The sequence below is a fragment of the Bos mutus genome, chromosome 11, assembly GCF_027580195.1.
Source record: "Bos mutus isolate GX-2022 chromosome 11, NWIPB_WYAK_1.1, whole genome shotgun sequence".
NCBI classification, from domain to species: domain Eukaryota; kingdom Metazoa; phylum Chordata; class Mammalia; order Artiodactyla; family Bovidae; genus Bos; species Bos mutus.
The window spans coordinates 35410380-35436795 of NC_091627.1; the positions used below are offsets into that span (position 1 = coordinate 35410380).

General features: G+C 52.4%; 1 protein-coding gene across 2 annotated transcripts; it reads left to right on the forward strand.

The window, feature by feature from the left end:
- Window positions 1–974: 974 nt before the first annotated feature.
- Window positions 975–24568, forward strand: FOSL2 (FOS like 2, AP-1 transcription factor subunit). 2 transcript variants are annotated; one of them, XM_070379300.1, is made up of 4 exons: window positions 975–1923; window positions 11672–11923; window positions 16783–16890; window positions 19247–24568. In XM_070379300.1, exons 1-4 carry the CDS (start codon window positions 1822–1824, stop codon window positions 19766–19768), a joined length of 984 nt encoding a protein of 327 aa, XP_070235401.1. In that variant the 5' UTR covers window positions 975–1821; the 3' UTR covers window positions 19769–24568. The 2 variants fall into 2 exon arrangements, with proteins under 2 accessions (XP_070235401.1, XP_005903923.1); XM_005903861.3 differs by lacking the exon at window positions 975–1923 and adding an exon at window positions 1974–3921.
- The last annotated feature ends 1848 nt before the right edge of the window (window positions 24569–26416 follow it).

Genomic DNA, 26416 nt, shown 5'->3' on the forward strand with positions numbered 1-26416 from the left:
ACGTTGGGGCACGCCCTCTCTCGGGCCTGCCTCTTCCCTGTTTGTTTTTTTTTTTTTTCAAATTCCTAACAGTCGAGGTTGCTTATAATGCCCGATTACTCCTATTAGATGCGTCCTAATTGCCCAGCATAGAGGGCGGCCGGAATGTCTTGACTGGTTAATTTCGTCTTCAAGGCTACTCCTAACAAATTAATTGCAGGGCCGAAAAGAAAGGGGAGGGGGGCGGGAAGCAGTGGGGAGCCAGCCGCGGAAGGGAAAATAGGCAGGCCGGCCCCGCCCGGCTGCGCTGCGCCCCGCCAAGCTCCGGCCGCAGGGAGGCGCGGATGCCCAGGGCGCCCAGGGCGCCCGCTGCTCCGGGTGGCGCCGCGAAGGGCGCCGACGACCGTGCGCGGCCGCGCCCTCCCTGCGAGCGGCTCTGCGCGCCCGGCTCTCGGCCTCGCGGTGGCGCCGCACTGAACCGCCCGTCTCGCTCTTCAGGACTGTGATTATTTTCTGAAACACGGCGCCGAGGCCCCCGCGGCGGCTCTCAGGGGCCCCGCCCCGCGCCCCTTCCCCGGGCGGTGGAGAAGGTGGGGAGGCCGTGGCGCGCTCGGGAGCCGGCGAGGGAATCCCTCTCCCTCCACGTCACCCGAAAGCTAGGGAACCCGCACTCGCGTCCTCTAACGCAAATGACCATCTTTGGCAACGTGCGCCAGTGGAACAGACCAAGGGCGCGTGGCCCGGGGGGGGGGGGGTGGGGATGGGCCAGGCTGCCTCGGCTCCCCCAAACCGCGCCAGCGGTCCGCTCCCACCCCCGCCACCGCCTTCCTTCCTCGCGCGGGGTGTGTGGCTGGCGTCAGCGCGGCCAGGAGCCGGGGCAGATAGGGGAGCGCTGCGCCCGCCTCCTCCCGCGCGTCTTCCTCCTCCTCCCCCTCCTCCTCGGCCTTCTCCCCCCTCCTCCCCCGCGCGCTCCTCCCTGCAAGGTGGAGTCGGGTTGACGTGAGGTACAGGGGCTGGAGAATAAAGAGTGTGGAGTTGAAATCGTGCCATTGTAGTGACTCATCTCGGGCAGAGCGCTGGGGCTCCGAGCAAACCAGCGAGCAAGCGAGCGGCGCTCGGCGGGGACCGAGAGAGGGAGAGAGAGAGGCGCGGACGGGCGAGGCGGGCCCGTCCGGGAGCGGGCGCCGGGAAAGGGGTGCAGGTCCGGGCGCCGAAGCCGCGGCACCGCGTCCCTCTCCACGCCGGCTCAGCTGGATCCTCCCGGGCCGTGGGCCGGGCGCAGGCTGCCTTCTTCTCCTAGTCAAGTGTCCGAGCCGCTCCAAACTCCGGCGGCGAGTCGGCCACAGGAAGTTTATTCTCAGCTCCTTTTCTAAAAGGAGGAAATAGAAGTTTCTCCAAGCGGGCAGCCTTTCTTTCTGCCTTTTTTTCCCCCTCTTTCTTTTCTGCCCTGACATCGGGGGTCCCCAGGCCTGGCAGGCTTGACCCGCCGGGTTGACTCCCATTCTTTTTTGATTACCGATTTTTGATTGAGCCGGCGGTCTCAGCTGGGCTCCGATTGCGCGCGGGGGCGGGAGGGCGCGCGCAGGGGAGGGACCGAGGGACGCGCGGACTTTTTAGAGGGAGGGACTGGGTGGACAACTGGTCCCGCGGCGCTCGCAGAGCAGGAAAGAAGTGGTGTAGCGCTCGGCGCTCAGGGGGCCCTGTTCCCGGGGTGCCTCCGCCGAGGGGGACAAGCCCGAGGCGCGGCCAGCAGAGAGCCAGCGCACAGCAGCCGGTGCGCGGCCGCGGCGAGGGCGGGGGAAGAAAAACACCCTGTTTTCTCTCGGGCCCCCACCGCGGATCATGTACCAGGATTATCCCGGGAACTTTGACACCTCGTCCCGGGGCAGCAGCGGCTCTCCTGCGCACGCCGAGTCCTACTCCAGCGGCGGCGGCGGCCAGCAGGTAGGTGCGGGCCCCGGGTGCACCTGGCGGCGCGGGTGGACCCCCGCCTTCCTCTCGCCGCCACTGCCTCTTTTGCTTTCTTTGCCCTTTCTCGGTTTGGTGAGAAAATACCTACGGGCCACCATTGTAAGTTCTGAATTCTCATCTCCTGCCCACACCTCCTTTCACCCCTCTACCCTCGCCAACACTTTTTTTTTTTTAACTGGAGCGGCGAGTGGGCTGAAAGAACCTACAAACCCTGTCCTTCACACTACATCGTATCCAGACAAGCTCCTGGAATTGCAGGTCCCGTTCCCAGAAGCCTGTGCCTCCCTCCTCTCACAGGAATTCATCTCCATTCCCCTCTATCTCCGTGGTGGACCCCCCCCTTCCCAAATTTTTCACGCACGGGCCCCTTCCGATATCTAGAGAACTTATTCCTGAGAAAAAGCCCTCTCCTTCTTTCCCCACCCCGACCCCGCACCTTCTCCCGCCGTTGGTCTTAGTTAATTTCGGAAAGAGGTTGGGAACTCGGAAACTGGTTGGGCTCCTTCAAGTGATCCAGAGTGAGGGCGAGAATTGTCACTCAGGGAGTCAGGTGCGAAGGTCAGGAAGAAGGAGGTCAGCCTTGATTGGCTCCGGCTGCGTGCGTCTATGTACCCTGCGCCCATCCACCTCCTGTTAGGGTCAGTCTAGGAGCCTGAACTGCCACCCAAAGGGGCGCCTTGGGGCCTGGGGAGTACCTGGGGCCAGGACGGCTGCACAGAGACGGGAAGCTGGAGAGACCTCTTCTAGGCTCCTGAATGGTTCTGGAAGCCGAGAAATAACTTGTTTCTAAAGCAGGCGGACTGGTTTGCACTGGAGAGGTTGTGCCTGCCATCTCTGTCTATAAATACCAGAATAAATACCAGAAAGTTGTTGCTAGGTTGGTGGTGCTGATGGGGTGCCTACCCTCTGCAACAGCCACCTCCCACCCCACCCCACCCCCACCCACCCACCCACCCAGAGGCTTGTGAGGGAGCTGACTTAAACAAGGCTGCTAGACCCTGAAGCCCGTCTTGGTCAGGATCTGCCGAGTTTCTAGCCCAGTTGGCTGCAGCAAGAGTTGCTCTGGTTAGGCGGTGGCCTTGGCCTCTATAAGCCAGCCAACCAGGAGGGGCTGCGGTGGGCTATTCCAGGGCGGAGGGACCCTGATGGAGAACAAAATGGAAACGTGGCTCTCTTAGTAACTGAGGATATCTTATTCCAAAGTGGTTCCCCATACCTGGTGGATCCTCAAAACGCTTTTCTGTGCCTCGCCTCTACCTGCCCTGGTATCCCCATAAGCACCCACTGTAGAGAGCCTTGTCAGTGCATTGAGGGCACAGTCAGTACATGCACCCTTAATAATGAACACTAAGGTGATGAGTTTCAAATCTTGTCCCAAAGTGATTTTGTTTGCTTTCCAGCCCCATTGGTGGTTTCTATTGAATCCAACCATCATTAGGCAATGGGTTGGAGTCATTTGACATCTATTCACTCATTCTCCAGTTCAACAGCCCCTCTGTTTTTGTCCCTCTCTGCCTCTCCAAATCAGGAAGGAATCTTTTGATTTCTCATTTGCTCCTTTGGCTGCTGTTTCTGCGGCAGTCATCACTGAAATGTTACAACCTTGCAGCCGGGCTTTACTCAGACTCTGGGGCCTAGATGGAAAATCAGACCGGACATCAGTGCCCCGATTGAATAATCTGTGTCACTAGGGCTTTGAGCCCAGGATGTGAGTGGAGGCAATTCCCTGTTTTGGAAGAAAATCAGACAGGAAACCAGAGCTAGGAAGAAGGAAGAGAACTCAGTCCAGCAGAGTGTAATGGGGCCTCATTACCGAAGCAAAAAGCAGCTGTTGGCTAATTCCTAGCGTGCTGTAACACATGAGGATTTTGCAATTAGTAATAACTGGTGCACGGGGTTCTTGCGTATGTGCCTGTCCATTCGGCCCAGCAGCTCAAGCAAGGAGCCTTTCAAACCAGAGGGATTGGTAAGGTAATGCCGCTTTGGGCAAGTTTCTCAGCCTGTCCACTCCTGAGGAGGGGAGGGGGTAGCGGGAGGACGGGAGAGGGTTTTTCCATCATCCCTGTGACTGGGAGCAGAGCTGTTCTGTGGTCCTAAGAGCTGACGTGAGAAGCTTTTGTTATTTCACATGTCTGTGACCCCACCCGGGCTCAAGGTAACTTTATTGCATACCAGATAAAACCTGTAATCACTTTATTTCTCTTAGCTTCCTTTATGGAGAGACTTTCCTGGCAGTTGGTGATGGGCCTTCCTCCTTTTGTGGCAGCTCAGTGTAAGAGCTCTGGTTTTACCTTGGGCAAGTGAATATTATTTTTTTCTCCTCTCTTTGTTTGTGGGGTCTAATATTCCTTAGAAATTTGTTGCTGTTTACTCAGCCTAGGACTTTCTTCTCACTTCATGAAGCTTGGTCTTAACACATGGCTGTGAGTTTCAGTGACTTGAGGGGGGGCGGCAGATAACTCTTTGTTAAAACCTCTGTTCTTGTATGTGGCAGGAACTTGAAGTATGAAAAATATTTCCTGTTCCAGTTATAGTTTTAATCTCAGACGTTGGTCATTGGTGATTTGATTTGCCCCTAATAGTTGCACACACACCCCCACCCCTGGCTTTTTCTTTTTATTGTTGTTTTCTCTCTTTCCTAACTTTCCTAGGAAAACACCTCCCAGATATATGCCCTGGCTGACTGCTCGACTCACGGTTTCAGGCCCTGAGCATTACGCAATCTAGCCAGTTACACAAACATAGGTCATTTCATAACTTGTTTTCATCAGCTTGGCCCCCTTTTAATGAAAAAAACAAAACAAAAACAAGACCCAGAACTTTTCCAAGGCTGCCATTTGTCTGTTTCTCAGATAACTTGTGAAAATAAATCAAAGGGGACAGTTCCTTTTTGGAACCAAGGAATAACAGAATAACTCTCTTTGGCAACCATTCTTTTCCAAGAGACAGACAGACACACATACACGCACGCACGCGCGCACACACACACACACACACACACACACAAAATTCCCCAGAGTGAACTTTTGCCAACTGTACCAGGCTGGGACATTCCTCACATCAAAGAACTTTTACCAGAAATGACTGTGATTCCCAAGTCAGCCCCAATCGTGCCTCTTTAGTGCCCCCTACGGGACATTCTTAGAAGAACTATCTGGGGAATGTATTTTTCCAGCCCCAGAGAGTGTTAACTTGGTGAGTTTTCGAAATTCTTAGGACTTTTTTTTTTTCTTTTTAATTCAGGACAAATAAATGCCACATATTTAACAGTGGTTAACTAGGAGTTGCTTGACCTCGAAATGCAGTTTCTTTTCTAATTTTATTTTGTTCTAAATAAAGCATGGTTGAAAAAGGAGTGCTTTTTTCTTTCTCTATTTTTATATCTGTTCATTGGCAGCACAATGTCTTCAAATTCCGAAGGCTTGTTTTCTTGATATTGTTTGTAGCAGGACACTGGAAATTGTTCGAGGAGACGGTCTTCAGAATTGGTGGGAAGGTGGGAGGTGTATATTAAGGGTCTGGTACCCTTTTTTTTTGTTTTTGCCTTGATCTCACAGATGTTGTAGATTAGGATCAAACAAAATGTTATCCCAGGAATTTGTCTGTTCCGCTGATTCTTGCTGGTGGAAGTCAGTGTCACTGGTTCATCAAAGTGAATGGGGTGAAGCAGCAGTCACGTATTGTCTGAGTGGCAGTTGAATTTTCCTATTCAAACCCCTGAGTGCACTTCCATTGCTTTATTTCTACCTGGCTCATTATTCGAGGTGAGTGTAGACTTAGGAGCCTCTGTTTTTTTTCTTTCCTGTCTTAATACAAACACACCAGAACTTTTGCATCCAAATCAGCTGTTGTCCCCTTCATAACCGTTCCTTGAGGAGACTAAATTCTTATTTGGATGCTGTGGCTATTAGTCAGACTCAGAAAGATTTTACAACACCCCTCTTTGGAATTGGCTTCAGCAAATTCTTTTGAAAACCCTCCCTCCTAACATATTTTTGTCTTTTGAGGGTGAATTTAATATTTGGAAGTTATCAAAAGATCTGGCATAGAAGGAACCAAGGGTGATGTGTGAGGTCTGGGTGATCTGGCAGGGTCCGAAGCAAGATGTGACCCCAAATCCTGCTGGTCTCCATCTCAAGAGTCTTCCTGGGAGAGCAGTCACCAAGACAAGGCACACTGAAGCAGGCACCTCTGCCACCTAGACCTTTCGATTCGCCCCAACCCCCATCCCGTTACAGAGGAATAAATGCACTGATTTTGAGAATTCAGGAGGCTAGGTTTCTCGTCTATCCATTGAAAGAAAGAAAAAGAATTAGTGTTTTGTGACTCCGTCTCTTCCATGCTGTGTGTGGCATCTTTTGTGGCCACGGCATTTCCAAATGACGGCAGCTGCCCTGGTGGAGGCAAATAAATCTGTTTCCAACCCCAGCTGGTAACTCTGTCCCTCTTGGACTCGCTGGGCCAGAGAGGGAAGGTGTAAGAGTCATCTTACCCAATGCCCCATCACGGGACAATGACTTGGCCATGCTCACCTGCTGTGGTTGTAGAGAGGATGAGATGGCATGCCATTCCCGTGGAGTGCAGAGCTGTCTTAGCTTGGTGGGGGTACAGAGTGGGGTCTACAGAAGGGTAGAGGGAATTCCCTCTTGCTTTGGAGTGGAATTTCTGTCCAAAAGGGCCCTGGAAGGCAAGACATCAGGGAACCTGGTGGACAACTCAGTATTGGTCACCTTCTTTTCCTTGCTTTTGTCTTTTCTTTGCTGTTCTTTACCCTAGCAGTTAGGTGAAGGAGGATAATGTGATTTGTTCAAGTGAACCTGACAGGAATCACTTGGAAAATGGGGGGGGGTGGCGCGGGATTATGAGTTATTGATGACTATTTCCATGATGACATTAGTGCTGAGCCTCAGGAATGAAAGGTCAAAGGTCAAGGTGATGTCCCATATAGAATCTGTGAAAATTGGTTGAATTCCACAGAGAAGGCTTTGGAGAACACCCCACGTTTAGTAAAAGTACAGAGCATTTGAGTCAAACTGGACCTCAGCAGGTTTATTCTGGGGCATTTGAGGCAGCATTCGCCCTGCCCTCTCCTCTTCCCCCAAGCGAGTCTCCTGGGATGTTGGAATTTTCCTTTTCCTGTGCTGGGAAACTAAAAAAAGGGGGTTCTTAAGAGAGAGAACCCAGTCTCTTCTCAGACATGCATAATCATTTCTACCTGTCGAGGCAGGTCCCAGGTATTCAGGGTTTTGATGGCTTGAGTGCTTGGTGGCCCAGTCAAGAGTCAACCTCGTGGAGAAATGCCTGGCTGAGGGGATGGACCCTGAACACCAACTCTGATTCCATCTTAAATGCCACTTCTGGGCCCCTCACGCCAGGAGTTTCTGGGATAGGCCCTGCCACATCCATGTCTGCAGGAAAGCAAACCCTGCTTCCTAGACCTTTCTGAACCTGAGGCCCTACAGAGTTCAGAAAAGTCATTTCCTCAAGTTAGCAATTTCTGGACTGAAGGGACCTCTCTGATCTGATGAAGCTGGGTAGCACTAAAGGCCCCTTGTTCCGAGCTTTCTCATAGGCAGCAGGACACACATACATACTGAGTGGCCCCAAGGCTCCCTTAAATTCAGGATAAGGAGGTTCTGCTGCCCGAAGACCCCCATCAAGGCTTGCAACCTCAACATTCGGCTTCAGGTTCTGGAGATTCACGCTGGCTAGTGAGAGTCCATTGCTTGATTCCCTGCGTTAGAAGAATGGTTCTGCTTTTTTGCTTTCTCATTTCCTCTCTTTATTCTTTTCCCCTCAACCTGAGCTTACTGAGATGAGAATAATCCTCTAGGACAGAGGTCGCCAAACTATGGCCCAAGTCTTTTTGTAAATAGGGCTTAAGAGAGTCCAGGCACGCCTGTTTGTTTACATCTCGTCTGTGGCTGTACTCACGCTACAGTGCCTGAGTTGAGTAGTTGCCACAGAGACCTTATGGCCTGCAGAGTCTAAAATATTTACTATCTGGCCTTTTACAGCAAAAGTTTGCCAAACTGCCAAAGGAGGTTGGGGGGAGGGGGGCAATTTGTCCTTTTATAGGCATTCTTGCCCACCCAGAAGTCAACAGGATGACACAGTTAAATAAAGCATTTGGAGGCTCTGCCAGACTGGAATACCACATAGCCATCCAGCACCTTCCATGCTGTCCTTAGAGGAGGAGTTTTCAAGGGAGTGGAGAGCTCCAGGGGGGTCAAGTGAGGGTCCTGGGTTACCTCCTCTAGCCCCCCACCCCCAGCACACCAACATCCCTGTTGGTGCTGCAACAGGGATCAAACCACCGTGTACCTGCAGCTGAGAAGCCCCATCTTGGTTTCTGTTCGGTGTTAACCCATTGGTAGAGAACTGTGATTTCTCCCCAACATGACATGTGACTGGTTCTTGGGTCCTCTTGGGAGAGAAAAACGCCAGGCTAACTTCTGGGACCACAAACTCTGAGGCTCACCTCTTCTCTCCAACTCCAGTGTCACTTTCTGAAAAATACCTTCAGAGTTGACACAAAACACAAATCTGCCAGATCTCACTTAAACTTTTGTGTGTGTCTCAGAGAGGCTCCTGCTGGAGACAAAAGCCTCCTTTAGCAGTCCCCTCTGGGGCTGGGACATTGTTTTCCTTGCAGCTCAGAAGCAGTGTGTTACCCAGATGGCTTTACCTCCCTCTGAAACGAGTTGTGCATGCATTTAGAGGCAGTCATTACCTACTGCCTTGTTTTTATTGCGTCTTGTTTTGTCTAGACCAAGCTACTGCTGCAAGGAATCTGGCTGATGGCCGGGTATGGCCTTCTGTAGACCTGCCATCACAGACAGAGTGGACCGGAGGGCCTCCTGAGAGGGGCTGAGAGTCTGCCACTTAGTCCTAAGCAGAATTAGTCTTTCCAGCTTTGCTTCAGGCTTTTGGCTCCCCTCCCTTAGCCTGAAATGGGAGCTCTTTTTTTGTTGGAATGAGAAGTCAACTTCTTGGGTGCTCTCCTGAGAGGAAAGCTGACAGCCCCCTGCCCCTCGAAGGAAGGACGTTAAACTGTCCTACTAGATGCCGTGGGTGTCTTTCAAACCCAGAACCTGACTCGGGGAGAGAAACAAGAAAAATGTTGGGTGCTTCCCAGGAATGAGAAGCTGGCAGTTCTCCCAGGAGCCACCCCTTCCCCCAGACACTTCCAATGACAATGCGTGTGGTGATGGTGATGGTGGCCGTGATGGTTGTCATTGTTGTGATGATGATGATGATAGCACCTTCCATTTATTTGGAGCATCATTTCTCAACCCTGACTGCACATTAGAACCTCCTTAGTTTTTTTTTTTTAAACAGCTTATCAGAACACCACCCGAAAGCAGTGATTTTAGAACTCTAATGGTAAGGTTGGCTCCTGCATTGGTGTTTTTGAAAAGCTCCTCAGAATATTCTAATGTTGCAGCCAGGGTTGAGCACCACTGATGTGCTTTCATAGCCTGTGATTACAAGTAGCTCCTTATTTAATCCTTGTGATAGTGCAAAGAGTTTGGTGTTACTGCTCCCCTCTCCAGACAGGGAAACTGAGTCCCCAGTGATTCACCAAGGCCTCACATCCAGGCCTCCTGACTCAGATGACCTCCCAGCCTCCCTCCCAACGCAGCATCCTAAGAGAGACATAGCTGCCTGGGCTTTGGTGCTTCTGCACCCACTCAGCTGCTCATGTGTTCCCAATGCCCTCTTCCTTAAGGCCAGCTCTGGTTGTCTGTTTTTCCTCCTTGAAGATCATTTCCCACTTGTATCCTTCCATGTTCACTGCACCCAGCCCTCCTTCACACACACCACACATACTTAGGTACATCTGGTACTTTTCATTCAGCTCCTGATAAAAAGCCCAGTTGTCTTTGCCCTGCGAGATGACTCAGAATCCATTCTTGCACTGGGCAGCTCTCCTCATTGCCTCCCAGAATCCATTGCACTGGCAACTTCACAGAATCCCAGAAGCCATTTTATCCAGGTTAGTCTGGGAGGTGAGGCAGCCCCATCCCACCTCCTAGATTGGGGTCAGGCAGGGGAGTGAGCAAGGAAGGGTCCCCAGCTCCCTGAGCTGCAATGAAGGACTCTTAAGCTTCACTTTTATTTACACAGAGGAATACAGATGTCATCACCAGGGGCAAAGACCATGGTAGAGGCAGCTGCCATTGCTGCTGATACTTCTAATCTTGGTTGGGCCGCAAGAGCAGGGATGCTATAGCATCCATGCTAATGTCAATGGGCTTTCATCTGGGGTCAAACAGACCTGTGCGGCCTCCTGGGTAAGGGACTGTCTGTAGGGATCCTGGGTGGGAATGACCCTGATGCTCTGTCCAGGTGCATTGGGGGTGGATATCAGCACTTGGGGCTGGACTTCAAGATAGGAAAAACAATTCTGCAAAGTGTTGCATTGTGTGGGAGAGACCTGGCCTCTCTGTCAGACCGAACTGGGTTTGAATCCTGACCCCACTGCTTATTAGAACGTGGCTTTGGATAAGTTACTTAATCTCTCTAAGCCTAAATTTCTGCCTCTAAAATGGAGATAATGGTAGTTCTTACCTCAGAGGGAGAATTAATGGGATAATCTAGGTTAAACACTACTGTGGTGCCTGTCATTTAGTAAGTGCTCAGTAAGTGTTAGTTATTATTGTTGTCATCTTTGCATCCCCCAAGTTAGGGAAGAAAGGATGTGTAGAACCTTTTGTGGGAACAGGAATCATCTGAGGCTGAGGGTTCCAGAAGGGGGGCTCTCCCCTGAAAATCTGGAAGTTGGGGGGTCTTCCCCTTCTCCCTCCTTCTCACTTTCTAGTAGCTGCTCTGAAGGAAGGTCAGGCCCAGCTGCTGAGGAGCATGGCCCAGTTTAGCTTTGGTACTCTGTCATCATGTTATATTTTAAATAGACTGCTTCCTGCAGCATGTTCCACAGGGCTCTGCAACGTGGTCTGGGCATAAATTAAGTGACAGGGAGAAAACCCAGAGCTAGCAGCGCTAAAGTTTCCCACAGACAGGCCTGTGAGCTCGAATAGATAGATACATGAATGGGTAGAGAGAGATGCAGGGTCTCTCAAGATGGGGGTGAAGGTCAAGGAGGGCAAGGACAGCAAGGGGAAGTCTGGCAGCAAAGGCTACCGCTTTCAGTCTCGTGGGTCAGAGGACATCTTTTCGTGGTCTCACCCTGATGGGATCACAGCCCCATGATGAAACTTTTTGGAAAGTAACAGAAGCAGACACGATAAACTTCCTGGTGATCTTTGTTGCTGTAGAGCAGTTGGTCTGCAAATCTCCTCAAAGGATACTAAGCTGGTACCTGGGGAATAAGAGCAAGTGACCCAGAGGCTTAGGTGGCCCAGATGGGAGGCCTGCTCTCCTGCAGATAGGGGCATAGCTGGCCTGGAGGGTTTCAGAGAGGGCCTGCTGGGATGTGAGCTGCTGAGGACCACATCTGTCCTGGCAGCCATTGGGGATATGACCACATCTTTCCTGAGCCGGTGGGGGATGGAGTTTCCAGGACCTCAGTCAGGGAACAGATCTGACGGGGAAGAGTTAAGATCCCCTTGATTCTTGGATGTGCAGGAAGCCCGCCCAGTTATCCTGACCTCGGCACTCCAGGCACTGACCCTACTTTCTGCTGGTTTTGGCCTTCTATCTCGGCTTGGCCTGTTTTGCAGTATTTGTTGGCTCAGTCCTATCTTCCTCTTCATTTCAGAAATTCCGGGTAGATATGCCTGGCTCAGGCAGCGCCTTCATCCCTACCATCAACGCCATCACGACCAGCCAGGATCTGCAGTGGATGGTGCAGCCCACGGTGATCACTTCCATGTCCAGCCCATACCCCCGCTCGCACCCCTACAGCCCCCTGCCAGGCCTGGCCTCTGTCCCCGGGCACATGGCCCTCCCGAGACCCGGTGTGATCAAGACCATTGGCACCACGGTGGGCCGCAGGAGGAGAGATGAGCAGGTACAGTTCTGTTCGGGAGCCACATTAGTGGCTTTATAGTGCAGAGTGTTTTCCTGCAGACTGGCGAGGAGCAGGGTGTGTGTTCTGGGAGCACTGGGGAGATGAAGGAACTCAGGACCCTCCTCCTTGGAGGCAGAGCATGTGACCTGAGAGTCAGGTATCTTGCCCATGTCCCTTAGAATCTCTGAGTCTCAGTTTCCTCAGCTGCAAAATGGGGATGGTGTCTTGCTAGCCAGGACTTGCTGCCACTGGAATGAGATCATGGTGGGAAAGCACATGGTGAATGATGAGGCGTCAGCACACGGGCAGGACTGTTGGGACCTGCCTACAGCAGTATCCTCTGATCCTTGGCAGAGGGACCATGGGACAAGCAGCCGATGAACCCTGGCTGGGAGCCCTTTGTGGGCTTATCCCTTAAGTGTCTCCTAGTATCTAGTATGGGCAAGAACCCAGCTGTCCTAAAGGGGCCCACTTCCAGGCCAGTACTGCCTACCGGTGTGTCCATCACCCCTCCATGTCCCAGGCCTCCAACTCGAGGCTGGAGCCCATTTCAAGTGCCTGGGATGCACATTCCGGAAACACATCTGGGACTCTGGGGTCTTTGGAATCTGCTCAGCTCCTTAAGCTCTAGGGACACATTGGGGAGCGGGGGTCAGACAACAGCAGCCTTTTTTCCCCTCAAGGGGCTTAGCTTTGAGCAGGAGCCAACCTGGCTGGAAGGGATGCCAGAAAGGGGCGGGGCCTCTGCTCTCTAGATAGAATCTACCCGAGCCTCCAAAGGTCTATCGTCTGTATTAGCAGAGAGTGGGGCAGTGATGGCCCCCCGCTTCCCAAAAGAGAAATCATGCATAATTCTAGGAAGGAGGGAATGAGCCTTGTAAGAGCCCCACCTGTCCCCCTTCACAGATGACACAGCCAAACAGCTACCTGGGGCTACTTGGCCAGTGAGTGGGGAAGTGTGGTCTAGAACCAGGCCTCTGGGATTCCACCCCTCTGCAGTGCTCTTTCTACAATGCCATGCCACCGTGAGTCCAAGGAAGGGAAATACTTTAGTAGCAGAATCCCTTTTTCAACTGAAATATTAGCCTGGAGAATTACTTCGATTACAGCTTTGGAACCCCTTCCCATTTCAGTCACTGTCCACCTGCACTCTGGGATCCCCAGGCCCACAGTGTTCCAATACAAGGACCTTCCAAACGTGGTGCCAGTGGCTAACTGTGGGTCCAGTGCCACTAGTCCCTTTGTGTGTGCCAAGTCACTTCAGTTGTGTCTGATTCTTTGTGACCCTATGGACTGTAGCCCGCTAGGCTCCTCTGCCCGTGGAATTCTCTAGGCAAGAATACTGGAGTGGGTTGCCATGCACTCCTCCAGATCTTTCCCACCCAGTGATTGAACCCGTGTCTCTTATGTTTCCTGAATTGGCAGGTGGGTTCTTTTCTGCTAGTGCCACCTGGGAAGCCTGCCACGAGTTCCCAGGATACTTAGAATTACAAGGATCACTGCTTTGAGGAACCAGAAGCTTTTACACGAGTCCCGTTCCTCTGAGGACAAAGCTGGGCCTTGTATCCGCTACTTGTTGGCTTGTTCTCTTAATGGCCGGACCTTGTGCAGGGGCAGCATGGGGAGATGTGTGTAATAGACACTAACGGTTCCCAGGTCCTGTTGGGCTTCTGCTCCTGGGGCAAGTGGCCAATACCCTCCTCCTCCCTGCTGCTTCCATGCTTGTAGTTATAAATATGCAGTAGCAGTGATCCCAGTGTCTTCTATAACTGTGCTTCCTTCAGGGAACTCAGGGTACCAAGCTTTATCTCCTGGTATGTAAAGGACCCCTTATCCTTTACAAGCTAGGCTTGTGAGGGACTCCCAGGTTAGCAGGACAGCCAAGCAAGATGTGCTAAATACTCTTCATTCTTTTGTCCAACTCTTTGTGACCCCACGGACTGTAGCCTGCCAGGCTCCTGTGTCCATGGAATTCTCTAGGCAAGAACACTGGGGTGGGTAAGCCATTCCATTCTTCAAGGGATCTTCCTGACCCAGGGATCCAGCCAGGGTCTCCTTTGCAGGTAGATTCTTTACCATCTGAGCTACCAGGGAAGTCCTTTTTCTGGACCCAGGTCACACCAAATTTGCAAGATTAGAGAGGAAGAGACTTTGGAGACTGGCTTTTCTAAATCTCCCTCTGCACCCATTTTACAGATGAGGAAACTGATGCCTAGAAAGAAGGGCCTTGCCTAGGCTCATGCAGTGAGTGGCAGCAGAGCCAGGATTGGAATCCATCCCCTTTGACCTTCAACCCTGTGATTTTTCCCATCACACCACCCAGGCGTGCCCTTGGAGAGTTTCCTTCTGTTTTTGAGATAGAAGGAGAGAGCCAGGAACATTTTATCCCATGTCAATTAGGAGTTCAGACCATCATGCAACAGCTTAGAGGAAGCCTAGGCAGCAGCATCCTAGAACTTGGCTCCTCAGGTTGCTAGCTCTAGGGTCTTTTCTCTGAGGCTCACTTCTGCCTTCCCAGCCTCCCCCAGGGGGCAGAGGCTGTTATGGCGCTGGCCTGGTGTCTCATTGCCCTCCTCTGGGGCCTGCCCCGGAGGCTCCCTCTGAGGCCACCAGTGGCGGGGAAGGGAGGGTGTGTGTGGCTTGTGGGTGGGTACGTGGTGGTGTGACACACTCATGCTGTAACCATATTGTCACCGCCCCTGAACATTTCCTATGCCAAGAGCTCCCACAAGTTGCCCTGTACCTCACCAGACACTTCTTAGAAGAGAGAAACTTCTAAGGCACTGGGGAGAACAGAATCTGTCCAGGGGGAATGGAGGCAGAAGTGGATCAGGACCAGCTCTCTGTCTTGTCTGCCCCTCATCAGTGAGGGAGCGGGGTGCTAGCTGGGCCTCAAGGGGAGCCCTGGTAGCCTTTTGATGCTGAGCCCTGAACCTGGGGCTGCAACAGGGCCATCAGGCTCTCTCGGTCCCTCTCGGGCTCAGGCTGAGATGGATTTTGGAGCGGCAGGTATTCAGGGCCTTGGCCAAGTGTCCTTTTGTGACCTCAGCCTGTGATCCTCTGTGATCCCACAGAGAATAGGGTGCCCCCGTCTGTGTTCTCTGGGTGTCTGGTTGATTTGCTGCTCAGTGAGTGCAGCAAGGGTATCAGAGAGGAGACCTCTGGACTGCGTTGTCTTCTTTCCAGCACTTTCTGGTTTAGAGAAGACTCACACTGCGTCTCATCTGATCCCTGCAGAAGCTTTGTGGGAGGCGGGGCAGGTCCTATTAACCCCACTTTCCAAATGAGGATCTGAGGCTCGGAGGGTCAGTAATCTGTCTGGGTCCATCCAGAAGTGCCACATCTGCGTTTGGCTCTGAGCCACCCGACACCTCTCAGGAGAGAGACCATGGAGCCATCAGCTTTCCCGGGGAGGTGGGGCAGGGGCTTGAGGAGGGAAGTGGAGCCAGGATCCAGTGTGGGCTCGAAGACCAGGCCTTTGTAAGAGGGTTGAAGACTAACAGGAATGTAATGTTACCAGCTGGATGGGCTCAGGTCAGTGTGCCCCACGTGGAGGCCGCTGCAAGGACAGATGGTGCTAGGGAGGGACACAGTGATGCTATGCCCTGCTTTGCAGGCAGCGTCCTGGGGACTCTGGCCTGGGCCCAGCCCGGGGAGTGGCTCCCTTACTTGCAGGCTGGCTGGAGGTCCAGGCAGCATCCCTCAGGGGGGCAGCTTCTCTCTCAGCCCTCCAAAAATGGCTTTGGCCTTTTCCCCACATGTCCCTTGAGGGGAGGACTTGGGCCTTACTGCCCCCAGAATCTTCTAAGCCCCCAGTACATCACTTGGCACTTAGATGGTGTGCTGTCAGGGTCTGATCACTGAAGGAGGGGGTCTTTCCTTTTGAATTCCTTCCTGCCTTGGCCCACAGCCATCTACTCACATCAACTCTGGAATGGCTCTATGTAAACAGAGTATCAGCCCTGGTGGTGGAGCAGAGTTCTTGCCCTCTGGCCTGAGCTGCAGGCCCCTAACCAGCTTCCTGGTGAGGAGCTAGGTCATAAGCTCTACAGGCGGATTTTTGTTCATTCGGTTCGCTGACAAATCTCTAACCCCTCAAACCATGCCTGGCATGTTGAAGGGCTGGTTGGTTGCATGAGTAGATGTGGTGGGCAGCAGAGTTTTAATCTGCTCCAGGGCTCCTCCTCCTCTTTGCTCGTTCTGCCCAATCCAGCACTGTGCCAGGCACACTGGTGAGTCCTCTGGGTTGAACTGCGAGCAGCCAGCACTCGAGGGCTGGCAGAGGGACTTGGGAGTGGGGTGGTCCTCCCTCCCGCCATCTGGCAAGAGAACATGCACCCCCCCCTCCGGGTGGTTCTTACTCTGGGCCCAGCTACATAATCAAGTGGGGATAATAAGGCTTGCAGAGCAGGCAGAGTGTTGGGGAGGAGTAATTAGGCCGAGTTGGGAGGAAGCTGCTTAAGTGGGTGGGGCCAGGCCTGGCACAAGGGGACTCTCTGGGGAACGGTCCCAGCTCATTCTCTCGGGTCTTGGCACTGAATCAGGGCTGACATGTCACATGCTGCCATCATGCCTGGGCTGGTGAGTCTCTGACCCATGGCTACCCTGCTCTCCCTTCAAACACGTGACATCACCTTCTGGGGGCTGGGGTTTAGTTCTGAGTGCTCCCCCTACCCCCAGGCACCCAAACTGGGGTGAGGTACATGTTCTGGGGCCCCTGAGCCACGTTCCTCTTGCCTTCCTCCTTCCCTGCCCGGTCCCAGAAGGGGTCTTCCCCTACTTACAATGCGGTTAAAAGCGGAAAAGCTTTGTGAGCCACGCACCCGAGCCTAACCGTGATCCTTGGCCCTGGCCTCTAGCTGTCCCCTGAAGAGGAGGAGAAGCGTCGAATTCGGAGGGAGAGGAACAAGCTGGCTGCGGCCAAGTGCCGGAACCGCCGCCGGGAGCTGACGGAGAAGCTGCAGGCGGTGAGGAGCCCTGCGTGGGGTGGGCGCACTCCTGGGTGGGCTGAAGCTGGGACCCCAGGGCTCCCGGCCCTCTCCCCTCCCTCCCTCACCCCTAGTAACTGACAGAGTTAGTATGGGCAGAAGCATTCCTTCTTCTGAGCACATGGGTCAGCCCTGCCCTGATTTGAAGGAGGTGGGTGGGGAGAAGGGAGCTGGCCTTTATCACCCAGCATGGACCCAGAAAGAACTGGATAAGCTTCTTGGGCCTGGCACCCTGTTCACCTCAGCATCTGAAGGATTCTGTGCTGAGATCTGCTGGGGCTCCTGGGCGAGGGATGGCAGAGGGTGTTGCCGTTGCCGGCCAGCAGCCAGGCAGGCCCAAGCCTGCCCCCTCCAGGGTTCCTCTTCCCAGGTTCCAGCCACCCCCATGCCTGCCTGCCTGCCGCCGGCAGGAGTGGGCCCAGCCTGGCTTCAGCCATCTGGTTCTCTGGGCTTCTCCACCTCTGCAGGGTCTTGGCGCTCCCTGGGTCTCATGGGTATGGATCATAGGCAGCTGAGTTGTACTATCTTGGGGTTTTCTCATATCCTCTGTGGGCGGGAGGGTTCCCCGCCTCTGCTCTGATCCTGAAGCTGTCACCTCATTGGTACCTCATTCTGCCCTGTGAGTCATTCTCCCCTGCTAGCTAATTGCCCCCACCTGGGGGCCCTCAGCCCCGCCCTTCCCTCCCCAAACCTTGACCTGACCGACATCACGTAACTCCCTCCAGAGCCCAGCCCTCCAGGAGGGGCCGTGTGCCGTGTGGAGGAAACCCAGAGCCAGGACTGACTCTTCCTGGGTGGAATGTTTTCCAAGTGAGGAGATGAGGTGAACTGTGTCAGTGGTCATTGCACTGAGCAGCCAGGTTGGAGCTCTGGAAATCGAAATGGACTTGCAAATCCTATTACTTTATTTAATCCTCCCAGCTACCATTCCCCTGCTTCCACTTCTCTTTGTCCATCCCAGAGCCCTTGTTCATGGGCCTTAAATGTGCACCGGGTGAATTCTATGATGCCCTTGGTAGTGGCCTGTGGAGGTGTTAGAGGCAGGAGGAGGAGTGGGAGCTCTCCGATGCCAGGTGGGGCAGATCCATTAGTGATCAGCACTCCCCGGGAGACACCCCGGAGAGCCCTCCCCACCACTAACCTTTCAGGGAGCCATATCCCCCTGGGTCTACCCCCAGGTGCTTCTGCCACCAGCCCCAGAATAGCCTGTGCCCCAAGGCCCGTCGGTTTTCCTCCCCTCTCTCCCCTTGAAGCCTCACACCCTACACCCCCGCCTCCCCACGACCTAGCCACCCAGCCTCTGAGCCACATCCTGCACAGGAAGCCTCTCAGAAGCTCATGACGTTCATCAGACCCTTGAGACAGATGGAAAGTTTTTTTCACTCCGGAATATGCTGTACTCTGCTTAGCAAAGCTCTGGCCCATGTCATCTCGTTCTCAAACAGGAATCTGTGTTCGGGAAAAGTGGGGAGGAGGCTGGTGACACATACCTCTCCGTAAATTCCATGACGACCCCCCCACCTCCCGCCACCACGTGCATCTGTTGCTTCTCTAGCTTTGTGTGAAAGGAGGGGCTGAGGTCCTTGCAGAGGGTCCCTGCCGGCCTCATTTGCCCACTCAGGCTGGCAGGGGTCTCATCTGTTGAAGCATGGGGGCTGAACTGAATGTTCTCTCGGGGTTCTGTGAGTCCTGAAGAGCAAAAAAAGAGAAGAGGGGCAGTGAAGATCCAGTGGGATGGATTGAGTGCTTCCTACAAGCCAGCTACTCCTAGGCTTGTGTGTGCAGACAAATATCCAGTCACGCAGCTCAGAGTTCAGTGTCAATATGTCCCTGGCGAGCTGGAGGGGCTTGAAGAGGCATGGGGGGTGGGGGGAGGGATGCAGCTGCCTGTTCTGCTCCCTTCCCCCGCCAGGTCTCACTATTACTCACCCCCTCGGAGTACCAGGGGCAGTCCTGACAGAAAAGCGTAGTAGCACGTGGACTCTGCAATCAGATATATTGGAGTCAGATCCAGGCTACCCTATCTGCTTACTCTGGCATCGGGCAAATGGTTAAACCTCTTGGAAACTCAGTTTTATTATTAGTGCTCAGTCATGGCCACTACAAGGGTTAATTCACCCTTCCTCCAAGCTGACTCACCTCTACTCTCAACCTGGAGTTCTGGAAACAAGGAATCCTGAACATGCAGGTGGCCCAGAAGCAGTCGGGTGTGAGCTCACTAGCTTCATGGTCAGCCCTCTGAGGACTGTGTTTGGTTTTCCCTCTCTCACCCAGATCTGACACCCCCTGGCCCATCTCCTACCATCCTTCACATCCTTCCCCTCTTCCCCTGCAGGAGACTGAGGAGCTGGAGGAGGAGAAGTCGGGCCTGCAGAAGGAGATCGCCGAACTGCAGAAAGAGAAAGAGAAGCTGGAGTTCATGCTGGTGGCCCATGGGCCCGTGTGCAAGATCAGCCCCGAGGAACGCCGGTCCCCGCCGGCCTCTGGGCTGCAGGCCCTGCGCGGCGGGGCCAGTGGAGGGGTCGGTGCCGTGGTGGTGAAACAGGAGCCCCTGGAAGAGGACAGCCCCTCGTCCTCATCGGCGGGGCTGGACAAGGCCCAGCGCTCCGTGATCAAGCCCATCAGCATTGCTGGGGGCTTCTATGGCGAGGAGCCCCTGCACACCCCCATCGTGGTGACCTCCACTCCTGCCATCACTCCGGGCACCTCGAACCTCGTCTTCACCTACCCCAGTGTGCTGGAGCAGGAGTCGCCGGCATCGCCTTCTGAGTCCTGCTCCAAGGCTCACCGCAGAAGCAGTAGCAGTGGGGACCAGTCATCAGACTCCTTGAACTCCCCTACTCTGCTGGCTCTGTAACCCAGCTCCCAGGGGCAGGGGTGGGGGTCCTCGTCACTGCCTCCTGCCCAGGGACCAGCACCTTCCAGCGCTCCGGGGCCGTGAGGAAAAGAGGGGGACCCTGCCAGAGAGCTTCCTGGCTCTGGGGAGACCCAGGTGGGATTTGGTGGTGAGTCGCCAGAGGACTTGGATGAGCTCTTGGAAGGCACAGGACCTCCTCCTCCCTCGTCCATCTCGCGAAGCAAATCCGTTTCTTGAAAAACATTGGAGAACTTGGTTTGGTGGACTCGGGCATCTCCCTGGCTTCTGAAGAGCCTGAAGCTGGTTTGGGCCATTCTTGTCCCTCAGTTCCGATGTGTCTCTGGAGTGATGGTGTCCTTCCCGCCCCACCAAGCATGCTCAATGCCTTTTTGTTTTCACCTTCCCTCTATTTGCCCCTTCCTTCCCCCAGTGTCAATTTCACTTCCTCTTAGTTTTTTATCGAATTTGCCATGACATTTCATCTGGGTGGTCTGAATAGTAAAGCTCTTCATTTCTGAAGAGGGGGCAGCAGGGTGACTCTTTGGCTGGGGCTGACTTGTCCAGAAGGGGACAGTCCATGTGCAATACAGAACCTTCCCTCCTCTGACACTTCTGGTCCACCACCATCTCCGGAACCGCCAGCAGGGCTCCTTGAACTCTCCAGGAGAGGCCACCATCGCCAGGAGGTTTGGAGGACCCTTCCTCCCCATCCTTGGAGACGGCTTTTGGAGGAGCAGCTTGGCCAGAAGACAGGGTGTGAGTGAGACAGCGGGGGCACGGATTGGGTTTGCCAAATGCCTAATTACCAGGCCAGGAATGGCCAGGAATAGTGCCAGCGGGCCACACGGGTGTCCCAGCCAGCCTCTCTTCACCCCGTGTCTTGAATAGGACGTCTCTTGTAATTACCGCCTCGTCGTTCAGCCCTGGACCCTTCTCTCCTTCCTTCCTCGGAGCCACACGTCACTCCGAGTCCCTGCCCGCTCCACCCTCCCCCACCCTGCCTCTCAGGGTGACGCCGCCCGTGGAGGTTTAATGAGCGTGGGCCTGGCCCCTCCCCAAGCCTCAAAATCGCCTCTGCTGTGGATGGAAAGGAAGGGGGAGGAAGGAGGGAGGCAGTCAGAGTGGGGTTTGCCTCGCAGCAGCCCCAGCGCCTGCTTCTCACCTCTCACCAAGGTGCTGGGCCATGCTACCCTCTGTGGTCATCTGCTACCTGATGGATCTCGCGCTTGTTCTCTTACACTCCCCTGCCCCCTCACCCCAGTGTGCTTCCCAGGTCCACCAGCCAGCTGTGAACAGCTGGCCCAGACCTGTTGTTGTGGCTTGCAGCTTATGTGCCATTCCCCAGGGGCTGCTGAAATCAGAGATGAATCCCACTGCAAGAGAGCTGCCCTTTCCTGTGGGGTGGAGGATGGGGAAAGGGGGTCCTCCAGCCGCCCCCCCACCTCCTCCCGGGAGCACAGCTCCGCAGAGCTCAGCGGAGTCCCCGCCTGCCACCCCTCGGAGACTTTTTTTCTCCCCAAGGCTGGCCTTCCAGCATTGGCCTCTGCTGGCCTAGTACTCTGAGGGAGGCCCCGCTATTGTGATTCAGCTCTAGAGATCATTGTATGATAATTTAAAACTATATAGATATTATTTAAATCAACCCAGTGGGGGTTAAATCTCAAAGTTGGACTTGGGAGAGGGAGAAAAAGTGATGACATGATTGCTCACCTGTTCCCTTCACAGACCCAGGCCTGGCACGCCGGCTGGTATTTAATGTTCATTACTCACTTGCCATGCCCTAGACACACTGAATGGAACAACCCAATGCCTAAAATACGCAGCCCACTATGACCGGGAGTGATGTGTGGAGGGGTAGGACTTGCAAAGAGAGGAGACTAAAAGAAACAGGATTTTCCCCCCAGATGCTTTAAATATGTTATTTCCCACATTCCTTGGCTGTGACGCTGCCCCCCAGTTCCCCAGAAGTTCTGGGAGGGGCGCTTCTAATAAGATGGGGCCTTTGGGTTTCTGGCTTCAGATTAATCAAGGACACAGAGGTCAGCTAGGAGTAGCAGGAGACAAGCAAAAAGAACTGGGGTGAACTCAGCTCTGAAAGACTTAATCATCTCAAGTGGTATTTGTGGCCAACTGGGAGCTATTTCTTTTTGAATATATGTATTATATATTTCTTAAATGAAGCTGCTCTCTGGTGTTTTGTTTCTAAAGTCCCTTTGTGCCCCACTTTGCACAGCTCTGATCCCAAGGCAGGCCCTGGCATGTGACGTGGGGCCAAGCTGGACATTCCTGAAATGGAGTCTGGCTTTAGTTCAGATTTCAAACTGCATTGGCTTTGGGACCAGCAGAAAGCAAGAACCCAGCCGCCTTGCAGGACTTCGAGGCCTCTGAGCTGTGTTTCTATTCAGGACCCTCTAACTTTGTTCTTGGAGGTAGTTTGGCTTCCTCAAAGCCAGAGGTTATTTGGAGAATTCACTCTTGACTCACAGGCATATCCTCAGTCACTGCCTTCTGGCTGGTTCTCTAAAGTTGCTGCCAGACACCAGGCCTGCTGCTTCCTCCTCCTTCCTTTCTCCTCCTCCTTGGGAGCAGCGGCAGGGGGAGCCTTTGGACTTGGGCAGGGAACCCCATGCCCCCTGTGTCCCCAGCCGTGAGGCAGCTGGTGTGGACTCCAGTTGGGCTGCAGGCAGCTCTGGGACCACATAGGGCAGGCACTCCTTGACAGGCTGGTGTGAAACACACAGTCCCCTTGGCCACCTGGCTAGCCTCTTGGGAACAGCCCTCTTCCTGTCGAGTGGGTGGGGACAGCTGCTGACACAGGACAGAGAGAAGATCCCAGGTGAAGCTTAGGCAATTACCAGAGCCAACTCAAAGCGGAGAATTCACTGGGGAAGTTTTCAGAAAGAAATCATTTTTCTGCCTGTGAGACTGGCCAGGTGTCTTCACTGTGGCCCATCCCACAGGCAACTCAAAGCCAGGAACCATCAGAGGCTACTGGTTCCCTTTCTCAGGCTTTGGGGAAGGGAGTCTCCTCTCTGTTCCCACTAGGCTCCATCTTAAGATTGAGCTCAACTTACAGGCGTTGGGACTTTTCTCCCTTTTCCTTGATGGACCAACAGTGCTTCTTGCAATCTCACCTTGTAACTTTTAGGTTGATTTCCTCCCTTGATCAGACATCCATGTGGCCTCTTTAAGAAGGAAAAGAATAGCACCTACTATGTGCCAGGCACTGTGTTAGGCACTTTTATATATATATACTCTCTCTAGGGTGAGACTAAGTGATGAGGACTTCCCTTATTAAAAGCCCACCACAAAAACACTTGGAGGTGAGAAGGTCTTTCTCCAAAGATCCAAGGCAAGATTGCCTTCAGTCTGAGGTTTGTTCTCAAAGACCCACCCCCTACAATATCCTCCACCTCTAAATGTGTTTCCCCTGTGATGTGCTCCTTTGCACTCTTCAGATGGTTAACCTGAGTCCTTATAGAATTTGTGGACCAATAGGATATGTGGCGTGTGTAACTTTCTTTTAAAACCTTAAGTAAAGTGGTCTTGCTACTTTCTGCTTGTTGAGTCTTCTTGGCATTCAGTCTTAAAAGCCAGCATCTCACTATTTATTGACGGGTCGTGTGTATGTGTGCGTGCGTGCGTGCGTGTGTACATTTCTAGGTGTGCCCATGTCCTCCTGCACCTTTTAAAAAGGAAACCCAGTCACCCCACTACCTATGTGACATCTTCTCATGCTTCTAGTATATTGGTCATATATCAACAAAGGGTTTTAATTTTCTAAGGCTGACATGTTCAGGAGGAGCTGGGTCAAATTTTGAGCAGGGCATGGGAAGGGAAGGGGGAGAAGTAATTGACATTTATTTTATTATTTATTTTAAATGTTTACATCTTTGTGTTGTACCAAGCCTGAATAGAAACAGATAGCATTAAAATGCTCAGTTCTTCTCTCCCTCTCTTTCTTCTTTATAATTTTTTTTTTAATTTAGGCTAATGATGCTTTGTTTCTAAAATGATTTGTGACTTGTGCTGTATAAACTGTATAAAAAAAGGTTCTGTTTTTAAAGATGGTGTGTCATTCCCCTGGGAACAGTGGTCACCAAGAACTCTACGTTAGAACACAAGGAAAGATCCTGCTCTGTTCATCAAAAATTATTTTCTGTGTATGATTAAAAGTTTATTCCATTTATTTTAGTTTGTGGTTACTTGATGTCGAGGAAGAAAAATGTTCACGTTTGTATAAAGAATAGGTATCAGGGTGTCTTTTCTGAAGTGACAGATGTATATATAGTATTTTGGTATATCGTGGCAAATCAAAAGCTTCGTGCATCTGTATTTGAGGTATGTTGATGATGTGGAATAAAGACTGCTCTAAGATCCTGGAGGTAAAAAAAAACATTGTACAAGATTCCTACAGCTTGATGGGGGAATTTAATTATCTTTCTGAGCACCTTGTCTTTTTTTTTTTTTTTTTAAATATTGGTGAAATGGTCCCATTGGGAAGGCTTCTAAATAGGCCTCTCCAGGCAGGACTATGAGCTCAAAAATCTTTGTATAGTTTTGAAATTTGAGGAGTAGCTCAGCTCTGAAGCATCTCTGGTGGTGTTTTGTTGTTGTTTTGTTATTTTACTGTAATACAAGCCTACAGTATTTGCACTAAAGAAAGCTTGTTAGAAAAAGCTTGCTGCTATGGAAGAAAGAACATATTACAACTTTTTTTCCTTTTTTTTTTTTTTTTTTGTTAGCTTTTTCACTTTCAATTGAGTAGCTTTTTGTAGAATAAAATGAATTAAGATTGAAGAGCCTCTGATGGTTGGTTTATTCTGTCTTTTCTTCCTATCTTTTCTGTCGCTTCTCTTTTTTTCCTTCTAGGCTTTTCTACCTTTGGCTCCGTGGGCAGAGTTGGTCTTTCTGTTGGGAATGGGGAAGCAGGGAACAGCTCCCTGGGAATCTCTTTCAGCAAAATTAGAAGGTGAGCTGCTGGGGGTGGGCTGCCTAGACCTTCCCCACCTCCTTTCTCATGCTTCTTTCTCTTTACCCTCTCCAACCCCTCCCAGTCCCATTTCCCACTTCTTAGGGCCTGATTCTCAGCTAGCTGCCACGTACTGCCAAATGCTAGCCACTAACAGTTCACAGGGCTGTCCCTTCCTGGGGGCACTTTGGATTTTGTTTCAATAAAATTGACTCTGGGGACTTGAGAATCTTCAAAAAGCCAATTTAAGGTATTGCTCAGAGGGTCCAGGTGGTTGCATGAGGTCATACGCAGGCCTCTGGAAACAACCAAGGCATGTACATAAGTGGGACAATCACATCCCGACGTCCTTTTTGAATAGACACAGGTTGGTGGGTGTGGAACACTGAGAAGTGTCAGCTGGACCCTGCCCAGGAAGCCGGGGGTAAATGAGAGTGTCTGTCCTGGGTGCTCTAGGGAGGCACACGTGTGAGTAGTTAGCAGTCAGGATGGTCGGCAGCAGCTGAATGTTAGGCACTGAGTTACCACTCCTAACCTGCGGAAGAGGAGCCCAGAGTGAAGGCCTCGTTCCTTGGAGGACCCAAGAGCTCTGGACTGTGAGAGTTACGGGCACTCCGAATCCTAGCCCTGCCTCTCTACTTGTAATCTCTCTGAACCAGAGTTTCCTCTCTGTAAAGGGGGAGGGTATTGATAGTGCTGTGGGAACCCCCATGTTTTATCTCCTTTCCCTTTTGAGAAGGCCTGGGGTGTGAGGAACCGGACATTCAAAACTCTTGGCACTGGGTCTCCCAGCAACAACTTCTGCCTGAGGAAACAACACAGGCCATGGTACCTGGGGTGTCTCAGTGGTACCTGCATTTTTCTGAGCAGTTGATGCGGCTGTTTTCGGTGTAAGTGTCCAGGAGGCAGATGCTGGGAATGTTCACATCAGCTTCAGTCGGCTTTCTGGGTTATGCTGCCCTGAGAGAAGCATGTGTCTCTGCTTGCCTCTCATGCCTAGGCGCTTCCGTCACATTTTTCATCTTCCAGTAACACTTCGAAATCTCCTTCGTTTGTTTGAATTCCCACCTCTTCACCCACATGGCAATTAGAGAGGTTGGTGATTGCCAGGTGCTTATTAAGTGGAGTCATAAGTAGTCCTGCTTCTCTGGGCAGCTGTAAATGCCTTAAAAGCATGCAGAAAGCTTCTTAGTTTTGGTTTTTTTTTTTTTTTTTTAATTGAGAAAAACAATAAGGGGCCACTTCACTGGGTTCTAACAGGGTCTGTTGGGGAATTCTGCAATTCCGGCTGAGTCTAGGCTGTCTTGGTCCAAACTGGTTCAGTGATCTGGCTTGATGGTAAATGCTGTCGATTACATTTCTAACAGAGTTGGAGTTCTTTGGACTGAATGGGGTTCTCTCCCAGGAAAGGCATCTTGGTGAGGAACTCCCAGGACCTAGAGTTTCCCAAGTGGATGCTTGTCACTGGGCTTTCTTTGCTCACTGGACCACTGCTGGCTAAGGGAACAGGAATTTCCCCCGGAGTTGCCATTTTCCAAGGTGGTAGCTATGTTTGTTTCTTAGGCTAGTGAATGAAACGGTATATGTGAAGGCACAAGGAAAGGTATCAAGTGCTAAAAAAGGAAAAAAAAAAAGGAGGAGACTTGGTTATAAACTTGACTGATGCAACTTGATTA

What these genes read in the sequence shown, in the direction of transcription:
- FOSL2 (XM_070379300.1), top strand. Translation starts at nt 1,822, where the DNA reads ATGTACCAGGATTATCCCGGGAACTTTGACACCTCGTCCCGGGGCAGC. An exon ending in GCAGGAGGAGAGATGAGCAG is followed by an intron (nt 11,924 to 16,782) that starts GTACAGTTCTGT and finishes CCTGGCCTCTAG; the next exon opens with CTGTCCCCTGAAGAGGAGGA. An exon ending in TGACGGAGAAGCTGCAGGCG is followed by an intron (nt 16,891 to 19,246) that starts GTGAGGAGCCCT and finishes CTTCCCCTGCAG; the next exon opens with GAGACTGAGGAGCTGGAGGA.